The sequence below is a fragment of the Zonotrichia albicollis genome, chromosome 10, assembly GCF_047830755.1.
Source record: "Zonotrichia albicollis isolate bZonAlb1 chromosome 10, bZonAlb1.hap1, whole genome shotgun sequence".
Classification (NCBI taxonomy): Eukaryota; Metazoa; Chordata; class Aves; order Passeriformes; family Passerellidae; genus Zonotrichia; species Zonotrichia albicollis.
In genome coordinates this window covers 20764194-20781845 of record NC_133828.1, presented here as the reverse complement: position 1 = coordinate 20781845, position 17652 = coordinate 20764194, and the positions used below count along the sequence as shown (strand labels likewise).

Genomic DNA, 17652 nt, shown 5'->3' with positions numbered 1-17652 from the left:
TTATCTGCTGATACCCTTACAGCCCTGCTAAGGAAAACAATTAGCTAATTAAACATTTCTTGTTCAGGAAATAGCATGAATAGTCCATAATGCAAAAACTGTAAATGACTAGTATTGATGACTAACATCACACTCCCCCTGCCTTCAAGGATGGCATTTTATTTCCTGCAAGTTCTAACTCCTAGTCAAAAGTGTGCAAGTGAAAAGCAAACTCATGATCAACCAAATTCCTTTGTCAGACAAGTCTCAGCCAGCATAGGCCCTGGTGACAAATCCCTATACCTGTCCCCTTCCTTAAAACATGCTGATTTGCAGCAATAGCTCTGCAGAGCTGGTATCCAACACACACCTCCTCCCTTCCAAATCTCCTTCCAGGAAAAAAAAAAGTAGGCATTACCCTCCCAGTTTTATGCAAAACATTTATATACATACATATATTTTTATATATAAACACACACATATACTCAGCACTTAAGGGAGGGGTGTGATTATTTCCATTGCTAGAGGATCTGAGGCATAAAAAACCCCTCAGTAAGTAAGGCTGGTGCAGCTCCAGATGTGCAGTCCTTCTACTGACTTGAACAATTAACACTGGTTTTCTGTGGTAGGCCACAGGAACAGCCAGGCAGCCAAAGCTCACGAATGCAACAGCATTTACAGAAGTCATGAAGTAACCAGGCCAGTCCCTGCATGATTCCCAGTAAATGCAGAGGTGCAAAACACTCCCCTCAACATTTGCTCACATCACCAAAGGTAGAAACCAGAGCCCCATGGCTGTGAAACCCTGAAATTGCCTAGAAGGAGGCAGCTCAGCCCACACTTATATAAATTAAGTGCTTTCACCACACCTGTGGCAAGCTGAGCAACTCTGCAAAAACAGGTCTTGCTGTGCTGCATGTTTGCAAATAAGTTCTTCTCCAGAAAATTCCTATTAGTCCTGTTTGGAAAGAAAAACCCAAAGCTCAACAGCTACCTGAATGTAACTGGTGAAGCCGCCTCCCAAAAATGCATCTGTTCATTGCCAGTTTTTGTCAGCCTGTAGTGGGTGGGGAACAAGAGTATAACAGGCACCAAAATACCAAACCCAAACACATTTTCAAAAAAACCCTCATAAAATGCAAGCAAATCAGTTGGGGCAGGAAAGCCATACAGATCAAGTCCTCCAGTGAGCAAGAAAATGACTGATGGCCAGTTTCCAACCATTTGCTTGCCTGCACAGGTTCTCTGAGCCTAATGAGGTCATGGCTGATATAAAGTCCTTTTCAGTAGGAGGCACACAGGACTAATTCAGAGCCTCTTGCTTCCCAACACAGAGGCCTCCTCCCATGCAGCCAGTAGGAAAGTAGTGTCTATGCTATCTCTGTCCTTCTGTCACCTACGACTGAAATTGTTCAAAGGAAACCAAAGTCAGTAGAGAACAGCAGGTGAGATGGGGCTCACACAGACACCACACCACGGCATTAGCATCCAGACAAAGAACTACAAGGCATCCAGATCAACCCAAAATCACACCCACGCCCAAAAATCTCACAGAGACCCAGAGCAGGCTAAGATAATGTCACTTAGGAACACTTCACTAGAAAATATGTGTTTAGTTTCTGCACAAGGTTGCATCAGGAGCTTTGAGCATGCTTAGATTAATACAAGGCCTGGATACAAAAAGACCAAAATGTGCCTGAATATTACTTTTCCCTTAATATAAAGGTCTTTTATAAACATCAAATGGGAAATCTCCAATTAGTCATTCGAAAGCAAAATAAAATATGTCAATTTTGTAAATATTTTGATTGATGTGATACAACTAACTAGATTTCTTTTTTAAAATTGATCAATTAAGAGCATTCAATAAACAGTGGCCTTTCAGTCAAATCTTAACACAGAAAAGAAACTGGAGTGAACCAGACAGAGGTCAAACGCAAGACGTTAAGACTCATCACAATAAAAACTCAAACCTCTGCAGCTTCAGAATGTGACCTGTGACCCCTGAGAGGCAAATGGCATCAAGTGCATGTCCCACTAAAAGCACCTCCTAAGCTTTCCCAGCTTGGAAACTCCCGGACCAGTTTCACCACTGGTGAGTCACAGGACTGCTGTGCTGTAAATCCTGGCTACCAGTCAGGGTTTAACCTGCAATGAACAAACCAAGTTCAATGCTAACCAGCCTCTAGCTTTGCCAGCTACTGTGAACAATGAAAACCAAAGTCCTATTGGTTAAAAGTCTTTAAACTGCTTTATTGTTATTTCCTAGATATAAACACAATCAATGCAAGCAGAAAAGAAACACATCATCCAGGACTTTGGATCCAACTAAAAGAAAGAAATGAGCATTCTCAGTTTCTGATTATTATTCTTTTTTGCTTGATACTTTGTAATCTGAAGTACAACCTTCAGGCAAGACAGAAATTTCATCTGTTCCTTCTAGGATGATCTTATCAAGTAAGTATTTGCACAAACAAAGGTTATCTTTTAGTGTCCTCCTGCAAACAGAACCTCTGATAAGAATTTGCTTTTTGCATTTGGATAAAGTGTGTAGTCATGGTGCTTTGTTAGCACTAAGTAATTGCTCTGCATTTAAAGCCTGTTTATCACCAGCCTAGGTAATTTTTCTTCAATGGGTTAAATACCCTGACAGCTCTGCTAAAGCTACAACCAATTAATCTGCCTATGCCTGACACTATAACCAAAGTACAAATGTGATAAGCAGGGGGAACTCTTCTTTTTATAGTGCAATCAAAAGAAATCAAGTTAGGTGACAGGTGGGCACAACCAAGTCTCCTTTTTACCAAAAAGCCTCTTAAAACCTAGGATGTGAGGGGGGAAGGGAGGGAAGGAGGCACCAGGTTTCAATGTGTCTGGTTTGACCAGGCTGAGAAGTGTATGATGACTGAGCTGTGACGCACAGGGGACGCAGATGACCCGGTCCAGCACAGCACTGCATTCAGCCTCTGCTCCTGCCCTGTGCAGGAAGCTGCTACACCCACAGCTGGCACAGCACCAGGGTACCAAGTCCGCTTCCTCCTGCAGCACAGCTCATACCCTGGCACTGCACTTACACCTTTGGAGCTCAGCACAGTCCTGCACAGCAAAGCAGCTGAAGGCCAGCACATGCTGATGAGCACTGTTCCTGTGGGTGTTGGCCCTGAACAAGGGGCAAGAGCCCTCTTTGGTCCTGAGCCTGCAGCCATGCCCCAGCACCAGCTGCAGCCATGTGTGGGGCAGGACCTGTGTGCACTCTGATCTCACTGAGAGCGGCTCCAAATTTTCAGACGTACTATTTGGTTCTAGAAGTGCAGAGGGGTATCAGTAAGTTGCTAGTTATCCCAAATACACACAGCAAGGTAAATCACATTTCTTGCTGTGTTTTCTCTTGCAATTCATTTGATATGGAAGTTATCAATTTAAGGTAGAGAACAGCATCAAAAGTGAGAGAGAAAGGCAGGATTTTTCCAGTGTTGTTAGTTCTTATACCTTTCTTCAGGCTTTTTGTTTTGTATTTCGTTGGTAATCTTAGCTCCTGTAAATTTACTGGGAGAGAAGAACCCAAACTTTCCAGCCAACTAAAGTTACTCAGAAAAGTAGGGCTTTGGGAACTTAGTGATTTTAAAGTCAAAAGGTAAAAATAAATGAATGAATTATAACCAAACCAAAACACTACTTATTCATTCAGTTCTTGTGGCACTATACCAGATTTTTTTTTTCTAATTCTATGAGTTTATGCAAAAAAGCTTTAGTGAATCACTTCACATTCATGAGGTATGAACACTTCTGGTTATGTTCTGGGAACAGTCACTCCCACATATCTTCAGCCCACACTAAGTGCTAGATTTATTAGCAAGCATGTCCAGGTAAGGTATTATTTTACATTGTTATGAAATTCCCCATGAGCACTCCTATGTTAAAACAGTTACTCTTATCATCCATCAGCAATCCTGAACCAGTTTACAAACTTCCTACTAAAATGCAGTACACCAACTCTCTCTCCTTTGTGGTTTCCTTGAGCAAGGTTACAACAACATTGTGAAATACAAAAATTACTACAGATCTAACTCATTAATCAACTAGCACTGTTACTAAAAGCAGAACAGATAATTAGAGACATAGTTTCATTTTAAATCAAAATAATTTAGAGCTCCCAATTAACTTGAAATTAAGAATAAGAAAATGGTCTCTGCTTTTGTCAGACACCCGTGAACCTTTGCATTTTGCTGCTGGAAGTTCTGATATAAAAATACGGGGATAAAAATGGCACAAGTCATATTTAACACAGTGTCCACATATAATAGGAAGTTTTTTTTAATAATTGTTTTCTTGAAAGCAACCTGGTCTCAAAAGGCGAATGGAAATTACCAATGTAAAAATGATGTAATATCACTCATCTCTTTGACAAGGAGATACAAGGTGTGTGTTGTCATCTTACTGCAAAAGTCCCATACCTTCTTGGTGATCTCTCATAGGGCAGCTCCTCACAGCACTGACTCCCTCTTCTTCACAGCACAGCCAAAAAAACTCCAGCTCCCTTCTCAACCACCTAACCCACTCTTTTTTAGCACTCATCATTATTGGACACATCTGTAGCCTATTAAGGGCAGGCCTGTTCCTAATCTTTAGTAATTAGTACAGCTGCAACTCCTCAGGGGTGAGATTGCCTTCTGCACTATTCTCTTACATTCTATCCCTCCACAGGTGTGCCCTCTAGACCATAAAATGCTAACATGAACTTGAAAGACCCACCTGTCTTCTGGTGGACTTACCATGGAAAGTTCTGGCAGGTTCCTCAGCTGATGCTTACCATGGTAGAGCATTAGCTTGTGCTTTTGACCTTCCCTTGACATGAACAGACAGCAGCACTGCCTCCATCCTGGCTCCTCTGGCACACATCTCAATGCTTCAGCTGTTTGTTACCTCTAGCTGAAGTGAAAGCTCAGATTCCACCTAACACCATCCCCTCAGTTTTAGCCAAACACTTTTTAAGATGCTAATTTGCAAGATCCTGTGTGCACAGTTACATCTTCCAAAAGAAAGAAGAGTTGAAGCAAAGAGGTGAAGGTAGTCTGTTTGTATCAGCTCCATCCACACGCAATTTTATTTCAGCTACTGCAATGACTACAGGCATGCAGGATCTAAATAAACAACAAATGCCTTGTGCATACTTCTTTGCATTTATTTTCTCACCTTTCCTCACTTTGACTTGTTGTTTGGTCTTAACACTTGTTCTTCCTCTAAGGATATGTAGATATCCTCTTTGAATGATTTTCTCTCTCACCCTCTTTCCAACCACCCATGTGACAAATTTTCTTCTTCTGTTGGTCTTGCCATTATCTCAGAGCCCCGAAACCACATCCTTCTGTTTCATCCCTGCTCACACTTTCTTTTTGCAGTTTACTGCTTTCAGAATCTCTACCTTTGTTCCCCTGCTTTGGAATTTTCCACTCCCCAAATGCCCTAAACATTGCAAGGAAAATGAAGAGTCTCCTTTGACAGTCTGGAGATGACTTAATGACCTTCTGTTGTCCTTGGTCTGAAAGATGACATAGCCCCAGCTTCACATCCATGAGGTATTTGGAGGTATAGTGATTGCATTAGACCAATCAGTATTCCTGTGATGTGTTTAGACAGGTTCCCCAGTTGCCACACAAATATTTTGAAAGTAATCCATTCCTGTGTCAGAAGTGCTCTAAGGCCTCAGTGTAGGAAGTGACAGGACTCTATTGTTCAGCATAACTGAATCTGGGCTTGTTCCACCCTGTGCTGACAGACCAGCAGGCTGAGCTAAGAGCACACATCTGCAGCACTGGAGCTGTACCTTTACCCTCCTGCTGCTGTGCAAGAGAGCTGTATACTAGAGCTTGCTAAGTAATGCATCTAGCACTGCAGTTTGGCTGGGCACAACTGATGTATTGCTGTTCTGGAGCTGACAGACAAATGGTATCAGACTGAAATGAGTAACAAGAGGGAAGTTTGTCCATAAAGCTTCTCACCACCATTCAGATTTACTTACAGTACCAGGGCACTGCACCAAGCACTAATGCATAGGGGAATGTGCTGCAAAACATTTACCTTGTGTCACTGCCATCTGTCTAAAGTATCTGGGCTAGCAGCACCTGAACTGCAAGTTTAGATGTACAGCTGAGACAGCAGAGAGCCCAGAGGGCTCCCCAGATGGAGCTCCAAGGTTGGCCTAGGTTACCCAACCCTACAGTAGATATGCAGGCATCTGAACACTACCCCAAAAATCATTCTGCCAGTTCCTTGACTTGAAGAATCTTCAATCATGACAAGAACAAAGCAAACCCAGAACACAACTTGCATCATTCATTACAGTTTCATAGAATACCCTAATTATTTAATGGACTCAGAGATTCTGTTTCCTTCCCAGCCATCCATTTTAATGACTCCATCTTGGTTTGTCTGGGCCACTCATTCCCCATCTGCAGGTGGTGGTGGGATCTGCACAACTCCACTTGCACTAATTCTGTTTTGGCTCTAGGTTTCAGACCCGTATGCCTCTGCCTGAACAGCATCCACACAAGCAAGACAACAAAAACAAGCAAGAACTTGTTCAGTAAATACATTTTAGTCAAATGACATGTTGCAATACTGACAGTTACAGCTAACTAGCCGTAACAACATCCCTTGTAAAACAGGGAGCTCAGCAACAGGCTGGGAATCTCCTCTGGCTAATATCAGAGGAACACTGCTCATACATGCTGGTGGAGGGCCTTATTTCACCTCCCAGACAAGTCCATATTCCTTATTTTTTTCCCCCTGCACATATGAAAGTGTAGAATCCAGTGGAGCAATAGGTGAGAATAAATCACTATAACTGACAAAGACCATTTTTACTGTGAGCCTTCTAGCTACTATAATTAAGGATTTCTTCTGTCTTTTCCTTCCTTCCTTTTCTTCTTCCTTTCTTTCTACTTTGTCACTTGCGTCTTCAAGGTTCACAACGTGGTTTCAGTCCTGAGTTCCCTGCTAGATGCCAAGTTTCAAAGTTCTCAAAGCACCTATCTAGGCACACCAAACATTATAAATAACATTTCCACATTTAAGCTAGCTGGATCCTGAGCTAACCTGGTTTACAGCCATCTGGAATTCTTCAGAAAAAAGTGACTGTTAGCATTGTAAACAGTTTTGTCTTCACAGAGGACACCAAGAGTTTCCAACTTCATTGCCATCTTCATTTTGTGATCTGGGCTGAAGAGCAAGGTATAGATTTAAAGTAGATGATAATGCAAATAGTATTAATAAAAGAAACCTCAGAGTGATCTGCCTTTCCCTAATAAGGCAGGCTCTATCAGTGTCCCAGAGGCAGCAAGGTGCCAATACAATTAATCAGTCTGTTTTTAGTTCTCTGTAGACAGCAATATTAACAGTTTGTTTCAGTCTGTTTATATGGGCCTGACAGGTCTTCAAGATGCTGTGTTCACTCTCTTGTGATTAATAGTCATTCACATACTAAGGTGAAGACCAAGCAGAAAAAGAATGTTTTTAGAGGAGGACAGATAACTGGATTCTCTCTCTCCATCTTTCACTTTTAATTAGGAAACAGTACTAAATTTAGGAATGCTGTCTCACCATATTGTTTAAACTCCTCCTTTTTTTGCAACTTGCCCCTGGGATGAGCCAAAGGAAAATTTAAAATCACATATTTTGTTTACTTTTCAGCTGTGCTCTACACTGGTAGTGAACATCTGCACACTGGGATACTGGATGAAGGCAGCAAAGCCATTGGGAGCATTTTGTGCAAGGAATAAATCCTTATGGGAAAAGAACTTCCTTTTTCTCATCTCTGCACACCTCTTAGATGACATCTGAGGGAACAACTGAGCACCAAATTCACCTCAATGGAGACTTCACAAACCAAGAAGGAGGCAGACTCTAAAGTGTGTACTGTACATTCCTTCAGGGGCTTTTACACTTGTAGCAAGTCCTATCCAACTGGAGATGCTTCCCCAGTACAAAACCAAACCTTTCTTGGGCTGGGGCCCTTCTCTTCACCACACAGCTTTAACTGCAGATGGTGTGAAGAATAAGAAAAAGGAGCATCAGGAGCATTATTTCCCAGTTCTCCTTCTAGTCGTTTCATTTTGACACAAGGAGGTCTCCTCTCTCCTCTCTGCTCCAAAAGAGCACGCTCACATTTCTGTGATACATTTTGTCCACTCCCTCTTCTATTTCCTTAGCAATTGTCATCTCTCCATTTTGGAGGCAGATTTTGGGTTATTCCTCTTTTGTCCTGATGTTTTCATTAACACAATTCCCTGAGATTTTTTTCCTTGTTTGAAACTCCTTCTCCTGGCTTTCTGTGATCCCTTTTTTACCTCTAGTCAATTGATTGCTATGCTAGGCCTCCTTTGAACTCTCTTCTTTTACTGTCTTACCCAAGCCCACTGAATTCCTCGCCTCCTTCTGCCTATTTTAATGAGAGAATTACTTTTTTCAGTACTAATCAGAAAGCATAATTTTCTTTCTTCTACTTTTTCTGAACAACCTTCAAAAATCTTCTTTTCAGTTTTACTGAAGAGAATGGCATCGAAAACCAGCTCTGCAAGAAAATACCATCATTCTCTGGAGTAAAAGAAAACCATGCTAATTTTTAAAATGCTGTAAGCTGCCCTAGCAAATAATAGGAATTGAGTAGTAACACACAAACACACATTAACCCACAGTGCAATGCTCTCCATAAACCTGTTGCTGAATCCTTCTCCTACTTGTTCTAGGTAGTTCATCAAAGCAATGACACAGGTTATGTACCAAACAGCAGCCCAGCTCTCCTTACCTGGGATAAAAATACCAGTTCAGTCTCCTCTCCCTTCCAAAGAATTCAGGTCCCTAGAACACCGTGTTCAAAATACAGTTACTGATGTCACCTGCTTCCTTGCCCTTTGGCAGCTCACCATTTCAAAGCAGTGACTTTCCTACTTGAAGTCTTGTCTTAAAAACTGGGGTACAAAAATGCTTACAGATCCATCAGGTCAGCTGCATGTGCCCAGAGCCACTCACTTCACAGTATGGCATGGGCAGACACATCTTTCCATTTATTTTGGAGATCCACACCAAGAACTACTTGGCCTTTTTAAGAGCACAACAGTGGCTTGACAGTTTTAAGAAAATTGTTCATTTTTACCTTGTTAGAAAAATGCAGTAGCAGCTGAATGGACTAAGATGAAGTCTAAAATGAAGTTCAACTTTCATAAAACTCCTGTTTTCACCACAGCAAACTCAATATGAAACACCGTTTGCTGTGCTGTGACCATGCATTTGCCAACAAACAAAACATTCAGTGCAGTCATCTCATGGATACTGGCTGAGCAAGAGACCAGCATAAATCATGTGCTGGGTCAGGTGCCAGGGGACTGCATCTGACCTCTGCCTTTGGCAAGGTCATACCAAGAGGAGAGCAGAGGTGCTGGAAAGGTGGTTGACTCTGGCCCCCCTCATGCTTTGTCACAATGTGAGGTGTTTCAAAGATCCCAGCAGTGATTACCTCACTGTGATGCCATGGCAGGGGGCATGAGTTAGCAGATCTGACTGAAAATACTCACAGCCAGAAAGCCTGAGGAGGAGTAAAAGATGCTCACCACAATGTGTAATGCCCCAGGGCTAATACCTGTCAAGAACAATTTCAGATATTCAAACCCTAACACATCATTTTCTTTGGCAGAGGATAACCCAGCTTCCCAGGGAAGTCAGATACAGCACAACACCTTTCTAAATGGGTAATGCCTTCAGAACCAGAGTGTGAGAGAAAACAAAACAGGCAGCAGGAGAGACAACATGCCAAGGAAGCTCCATCCTTGTGCTGCAGGCTGGCTGTGGCTCTTACCTCCTACGCAGATCCTCAGCCACCGCTGCCCTGCAGCTGAACAAGTAGGCTCGCAGGGATTTCAGCTGCTGTCGCAGGCGGACAACAGTTGCCAGAGGTTCAGCATGACTGTACAACATGGGATTTTCCTGCTGGATATCAATTAATGGCTCCTCATAAACATATTCCAGGAACTCTTTGGCTTGCTTTGACACCTAAAAAACAAAGCAGTTTAGTTAGGCTTTTCTCCAAACTCTTTCTAAGCAGATCTCCCCCTCTGTGATCTGTCAGCTATTCTATGCATCTGAAAACTTAGTCTGTTACCCATTAAAAATGGAGACAGAGTTGAGAGAGATCCAACTCTCTCTGCTTATGGCCAAGTCAAACTTCATCAAGCCCTTCAAAACTGAATGTATGAGATAGCTACTTACCCAAAGTGCAGTGATATCTGCAGTCACATATGCTTTTGCTGCACAGTAACATAGCTTACTAGATTTTTTTTCAAGTCTAAAATCTGAATAACCAGTTTCCTTCCTGCTAATATTTTTCTGTTTGTTCACTGCTTTCTTTTTGGCAAAAGTCAAGTTGTTGTGCTTTTTAAAATATAGATAAATAAAACTGAATCTTATTGGTATTACTCCCAAAGTTCCATCTGCAAGAAGTTTTTCATGCATTTTTCATGATAGTGCCCTGTTTTATCTCCACCTGCAAAAAGCTACTGTAATCTCAATAAATGAACGGGACTCTTGTTCCTTAAGTGAAAAGGCCAAATTCCCTCTCATTCTCGATTTCTGCATTTTATCACAGCTGGAAAAGAGAAGACATGAAATGAGCTGCAAATCACCTGAAACTCTGCTACAGAAATATTACTGGTTCCACTATTCAATGAGTCCTCCTGGACCTCTAAGTCAATGTTTACACTGAGACAAGGGAGGGATGAGTTAGGCTAACAAAAGTAGAAAGGGCACACATGCTACAGTCTCTTGAGATTTAGGAAGTTATTTCCCTTCTGGTACTGTAGGTAAGAACAATACACATCCTTATAAATAGCACCACTTCCAAAACCAGCACCAGTAACTACTGACAGGGGAAGCAAGCCCCAGATGTAAGCCTTTTACAACATTTAATACAAAGCTAAGAAATATGCCAAGGCCAGCCTTCCACCAATAACTACATAGAAAACAAGATGTGCCATTTTAACTGTAGCAGACCATAACTTCACACGTTTCCAGGTCCTGAAGCTGTATTAAATATCCCACCTATTTACATTAAGCACCTCACTAATTTCTTTTTTTTAATATCCTGCATGTACAAAGAACTGTGCCATCTGAGTAGAATCAGAGCTAATGCTGCAACAAAAGCACCTCAGATTTTGTAGAACAAATTCTATAAACTCAAACTTATCAAGTTTTTTAACACTAGCAACATTGATATTTTATTATGCTTATTGCAGTGCATTAAAAAGCTGCAGTTAAACAATCTGCTTTTACAATCATTAACTATCTACTGCAATATCTCAGCAATCCCTTGGCAACTTCCGTATCTATAGTAATTGTTAGTCCTCTTCCACCAAGGAGCAAATTAAAGGACGTATTCCATGATTCCTGAGGAGGTGTGTGAATGCCTGGCACAGTGACCAGCTCCTCCCAGCAGGAGGATCAGGTGCTCAGTTCTGTCTTTGTCTGTCTCCTTGCTTTAAGCCTCTGTCAACGTGATGGGCTCCTCACCCACCTGCCCTGCTGTCTTGAGAGCTGGGGGGTGGTTCCTGTCCACCACTGCACTCACATCTGTGCACACCTGAACCCCACACTGGGCATCTCTCCTGAAGCATCAGGAGCACAGAAACAAAGAGACACCACAACTGAGGTCCCCTGAGTCACTCTGCCACATGCCTGCACTAAGGTGACCAAGCACTACTGTGCAGCTGCATGGTCTGAATGCAGCCTTTAACAAGAGAAGGGCAAAGCAAACCTTTCCCTCTCTTGCCCATAAAATGCACCCATGGAGTGCTGATTGCAGGAAAAGCAGCTTTGCCCAGCATCATTGGCTGACAGGTGTCAGTCCACTCTACATGGCAGAACAGGCACACACATCTTGTAAAACATTAACTCACATTGCCAAACACAGCTATGTTATAAGAAGCTGAAACACAGTCTAGAAACAGGAAGGGTTGGGCAGTCACAGTAATTCAATATTTTAGTATACATCCTAGCATACTCACAGTCCCCCAGTTTTACTGGGCAGTAAAACAGTCCTATTAAATCAGCCAGGAGTGAGAAGATGCAAAGTGCAACAGGGTTTCAGCTTTAAATGTCATAAAAGGATGGATGATAACATTCCAGACCTTTCCTTTCTAAAGCCTGCAAACTTACAGTTCAAAATTCAATTTACCACAAGTCAGCTTCTCCTGAAACGTTCTGGCACAGGGAGTTCATTTCCTACTGTGTTTGCCTGGCATTTTGTGCAGGCTGAAAGCCACCTGAAACAAGCTGCAATATTTAGTGGGCTTTGCATGCAAACAGGGAAAACACTTGGCCGAAGCAAAAGGAAGGAGGAGTGTTCACAGAACTGCCTCTTTTCTTTTGTCACACAAACACATGAAAAATACAAATATGAAAACAGTAGGAGACATGGGGGAAAAAGCAAACCTGGGCACTGAGCTGCAGCTTTGGTTTGACAGAAGAAACATGTCTAACTGCCAAGTCCTTTCAAAGAGCTTCTACTGTAGCCAAGAAGATTTCTCTTTTCCTACCCATGTGCCACCAGATGTTAAGTGCATTGCTGTTCTTCAGGATCCTGGGTATGGGAAGAGACAGCTCAACAGAGGTTCATTGTTTCTGATTTTCATGACCTGTCTTACCAAAAGCAGACAAGAACCTCTCAATTTCCAAACTAAATTGATGCCACAGCTTATTTTACAGCTGCTGAGCTCATGTAACATAAACAGAATACCATGTATAGTTACACTGTAAAAGCTCATGTCCTACAGTACTTTCTGGTGCTTGCTTTACCAGAAACAGGACAGACCCCAGAAACACCTGAGGAGGCAGGGAATAGGTGGCAGTGGAAAGGAATACAGGTTTGCAAACTCTTCATTCAATTTTGCTTCCCATTTGGTGGACTGACAGACACATTTCAGACTGTGTAAAAACAAAGCAGTTTGTGAATCCTGGAGCCCTGTCTCAGTCCTGACCATCAAATGTGGCATGTGCTTATTTCCTGCAGGACCTCTTTGGGGTGTGCAGCCAGGAGCACATCCTCCTCTGCAGAAGCTCCGCTTCCAGGCAGTGCTGTGCTACCTACAAGGGGCAGGGCAGTGTGCTTATCTTCACCCTCCCTCCCTTAGTTCCTGCTGATGTTGTTTTTTCCTACCTCAGGGGTTGTGTTCCTTTCTTAAATTCACCTCTCTGAGCACTTTCACACAAAGACAGGTAAAGAATTTGCTTGCATTCCCAAGGCACCTCATACCTGTTCTGTCTACAAAAAGTGCAAAATGGAATTTCTCACTATTACAGTGAGATGACAATAGATTAAGTTTTCAAAGAATGCTTAAGCTTTGAAGTCCTGCTTCTTTTGGTGCCTCAGTTGCCTCTACCACAGGAAACAGATTAGAGCATAGTTTTTATGCTGCAGGTTTAGAAAAAAACCCAGCTAATTTTCTTGGCAGTATTACTGACAACTTGATACGAGGCCTTTGCCTTACCATCCACTAGCCCCATATCAGGTCTGCTTATACTACCACGTGGCAGCAAGTTTAGTCCTTGGTAAAAGCATCCAAAAAAAGAACTTTTAAATATTCCTAACTTCTAGGCATAGGAGGGCTTTTTGTTTCCACACCTTGGAGCTTTGCAACTTTGAAGAATCTTGCATTTCACAGAGCAAGACTATAATTTTCCTGATAGCAGGCTCTGGCCACCTTTTAATAATCTTCCCATCTGACAAATTTTCTTCAAGAGACCTGCTTTTCCCCTAATAGAGCATTTACTGGTTATTTTTTTCCTTTTCAAATAGCACATAATAATAATAATATTTGCAGACACAAAACATCAAACAGCCTCTCCTAACAGTGGCTGCTAGGTCTGAAGCTCTAGCATGGTCTGGATTCCTTATGAGCCTCTTATTCTTTCAACATATATTGCCTGAGATGGCAAAACAACACTGTTACTGTGTTTGCTGGTATAATGCTTTGAGGCATGTAATCAGTGCCCCTATCTAGCAACCAGCCACCAAGACAGCAACAAATAGTAGATTACAAAAGTTTTAGAAAAGCTCTTGTGTGGCAAGTGAACAACTGTAGAATTTTCTTGTTGTGTTACTTTCATCTGTTTGGTTCAATCAAGTGCTGCAGCCATGTCCTTCTAGTGTCCTCAAAATGCTCATGCCAAGAGACAGGACATACTGGGCCTCACAACCATTGCATTTGGTAAGCCAGTTTCCTATAGGTATTTCCACCATTTAGTGGATTCAGTAAGCAGTGCCAATCTTTAGTCCCTGGTGGTCATGAAACAGGTACTCCTCAAGGCTCCAATAACTGCAAGAATTAGAGCTGTTGTGTGCTACCTGTCCCTTGAACAGCGAGATAAGCAATGATGAGAAAGATGCCACCAGGAAGGAGAAGCATGGCTGCTCTGGTGGAGGAACACCTTAGATCTGGCCAAGGAAACTGTGATGAAAACATGTCATGTTGAGAGAGTGAGGCTTATTTTGTCAACAGGGAGAAAGGCAACAGTATTAGCAGTCAGTGCCTGCAGCCTTCAGGCTGTTGTGTTTCCATCAGCAATTCAGTTCACTTGCTAGCACTCCAGCCTGCAGGGAGATTACCTTGTATTTGGAAGTGTCCCAGTTATGAACCAGCCGTGCAGGGATAAGGAAGTTGTCATCCACATGGCAGGTGCTGCAGTAATACCATCCACTGTAGCTGCACACCTTGGCTTTCCCATTGGACAAGCCTATGGAGCGCTGACAGCCTACAGAAAAAAGAGGAGCAAAAGTCTAGTTTGTACACCAAGCCAGAGATACACCTTCAGGATGGAGTCAGAAAGTATTCCTCCATTTGAGATCCTTTTAATATTTTATTTATTGCACCCTAGGGATATTTCTCATTCCATAAAAAAAAAAAAAAAAAAAAAAAAAAGAGAAATAAATATCAGTATTCCTGGACTAGCACTGGAAAAGCACACACTAACTTGGACATGTGTGACAAAGAGTTCAAACAGCAGTCAAAAGCCACTTAGCACTTCTCAAGAAACAAAGGCAGAAGACTTGCTTGTGAGACATTGGGCATTTAAAAGCCATGGCCATCTGAAAACCATGCCCTGAAGCTTAGACAGGCCACATTCTACTGTATGCTTCCTCCAGAGAACTCCCATTTTCCCCACAAGAGAATGGGCCAGCACTGCCTGCCTGCAGGGGTGCAAGCCAGCTCCTGCTGACAGCCAGAAGGGATGCTGACTTGGCAGGTAAGACTCAGCCATAGAATTAGCACAGCCAAGGCAAACCAGTCAGATCATGAATAATAACTGAGCAGCAGTCACACTGAGAATGAGTAGTTCTTGACAAGCAGTAGTGACACAGCTCTGTTCCCAGCAGGGTTTATTTCCTTACAATTGCATTACTCCGTGTCTTACAAGGTCTGAGATCTGCCTGACACTTTTTTCACAGCTAGATCCCTTGCCTCTTCCCATGCCCTCTTGCGTGGAGCCCCTGGGGAAAAACAATGTATTCAAAAGCTGCTGCTTTGGTTGGAAAGAACTAATGCAGACATCTCCTTCATCTGACCACCTGTTTTCACAAAACACATAAAAACTCAACATACTCGACACTTCTGTCTTTCAATGGTGACTAAAATGAGCCAAAAGGTTCATATGATATTAGAGTGGATGGCTGAAGTCAGACAGCATAGTCACATTTAACAATCTGCTCAGGAAGTGAGGCTAAAAATGTTTGGGTAAGGTACATCAAGATGTCTGTGGTTGTTAACAACACCTCTAGACACAGCTCACATGACAGAATTTCTGCTTGTCTTCAAATGCCAGTGTCCCCACGTGACATTTACAGTTTCAGCCAGAGCACCAGAGCTCCACTCTGGCACATGCTGTATGCTCAGATGGTTTCTGCCGCAGCTGGTGAGAAATACTGAGTACCAGAATCTTTGTACATCACTTTTACTGCAAAAGCATTGGTTAAACAAGAGTTTTTAAAATAGAAGTCAATTGACCGATTGCTTTTGTCAATATAATTAATTTCATTTAGTGTAATTATGTGACTTCTCCAGCTGAAAGCATCTTTTCTCCTCAGCAGAAGTTACACTGATTTGAGAAAAGATTGCAGGTCAGCTATTCTAGGCAAAAACCTAGCTCCTCCTTTCCCACATCAAATGATGTCACCATGTCCCACTCTGCTCTAAAAAAAATCATTAGAATAACCTAACCAACACAATTGGCTCATTTCTGCCTCTTTCACACTCCAGAGCCACTTGGCCACTGATTCTCTGCAATACACACTACCAAGTGAATCAGTATGAGACCCATCCTGTTTCAATCTCCTCCTTCCCCTGCCCTCTTGGAAGAAGTAAACATATGAACTGGTCAGTTATGATAATTATGTTCATATCAGATAATTATGTTCATATCTTCTCCTTTACTCTTCATAAGATAAGGCCAGAACACAAATATTAATGAGTTCTAGTGATAAAACTGTGTCTGAATGCAAATAGTCTCCCAAGTCAATGTCATTGAAACCTTCTAAACATTCCCCACTACCCAAGACTTACAAGTCTGGGGATGAGGATGGGACAGGACATACTGATTTCACCTAACTAGCACCATGCATTCCACTAGCTGCTACCTTGTCTTAATGCCCTAACTCCTGTCTGTTAGACTGAAGGTAACAATAAGCACAAGTCCAATTTGAACTGCCAAAATTCTAGATTAAAACATTTGCAGTTGAGAAAACCACTTTAAGGCCTAATTTCTTGCCGCCTCCTAGAGCCAGAAACTCATTCCAGGCCATGGAGACAGTTTCCTCAGGAGAGGAGTGACAAAGCACAGAAATGCTGGGGGTCTTCTCTCCTCTTCCCTATATCCAACCCCTCTCAGGGTGAGGAGAGTCTCAGCAAGCAATCTTGGATGCCCTTCATCTTCAGAAAGGGTGGTTTTATGAAGAGGAGGAAGTGGAAAAATTTCTACCCAAGCAGTATGCATTGCTTTCTCCCTTGTTACAATCCTTTCCTGTGCCCACATTTCCTCTTTACACCTAGTATTTTTCATTCCTCTTCATATCCTCAAGAAAATATGCTCTGCAAAGCTACATAACAGTTGTGTAGCTGGGGTTTGTTAGACGATGTGGCGCTGGCACCCACTTTACATCTTCCCCTACCTTCCAAGCTCTGCTGTTTGAAAATCACCATCTTTTCCATTCCTCTCTGTTGTGATTCATAATGATGGCTATTTCTACAACCCTTTCAAATCAAGTTATCAAAGCATTGATTTTCTTTGATGTTATGCAGTTCAAAGTGGTGTAGTGTGACAAACATATTTCTGTGGCATAGACCACTTTTGCTACCTTGTTTTTTTAAGATGGAAAAAAATAGATCAAGAATGAGAGAGAAAGAAGAGGAAGAAGGAATAGCCATTGGCTTAATCTTGCACCTGGGCATTCAGGTACATCAGCTTGCCATGATGTCTACCAGAAGCAAAGCTAGTACTGATTCCTGGCTTGAAACCCCTGAGCAGCTCTCCCAGCAGACAACCAGATGTAGCTGACCACCGAGATCCACAACACAATTCAACAGACAGTTTAGGGTTTGGGAAGGGACCATGTTTGCAGAGAAAACATTTAATTGC

General features: G+C 42.3%; 1 protein-coding gene across 7 annotated transcripts in view; it reads right to left on the bottom strand.

Annotated features, from left to right (window-relative positions):
• The window catches only part of PLEKHM3 (pleckstrin homology domain containing M3), a 94280-nt gene that overhangs the window by 34872 nt on the left and 41756 nt on the right, over positions 1-17652 (bottom strand). For all 7 annotated transcript variants that reach the window (XM_074548275.1, XM_074548278.1, XM_074548276.1 and 4 more), the window contains 2 exons: positions 14630-14775; positions 9830-10023 (listed from right to left, as the gene is read on the bottom strand). In XM_074548275.1, the coding sequence (XP_074404376.1) occupies positions 9830-10023; positions 14630-14775 (340 nt within the window). The remainder of the gene's footprint in view (positions 1-9829; positions 10024-14629; positions 14776-17652) is intronic.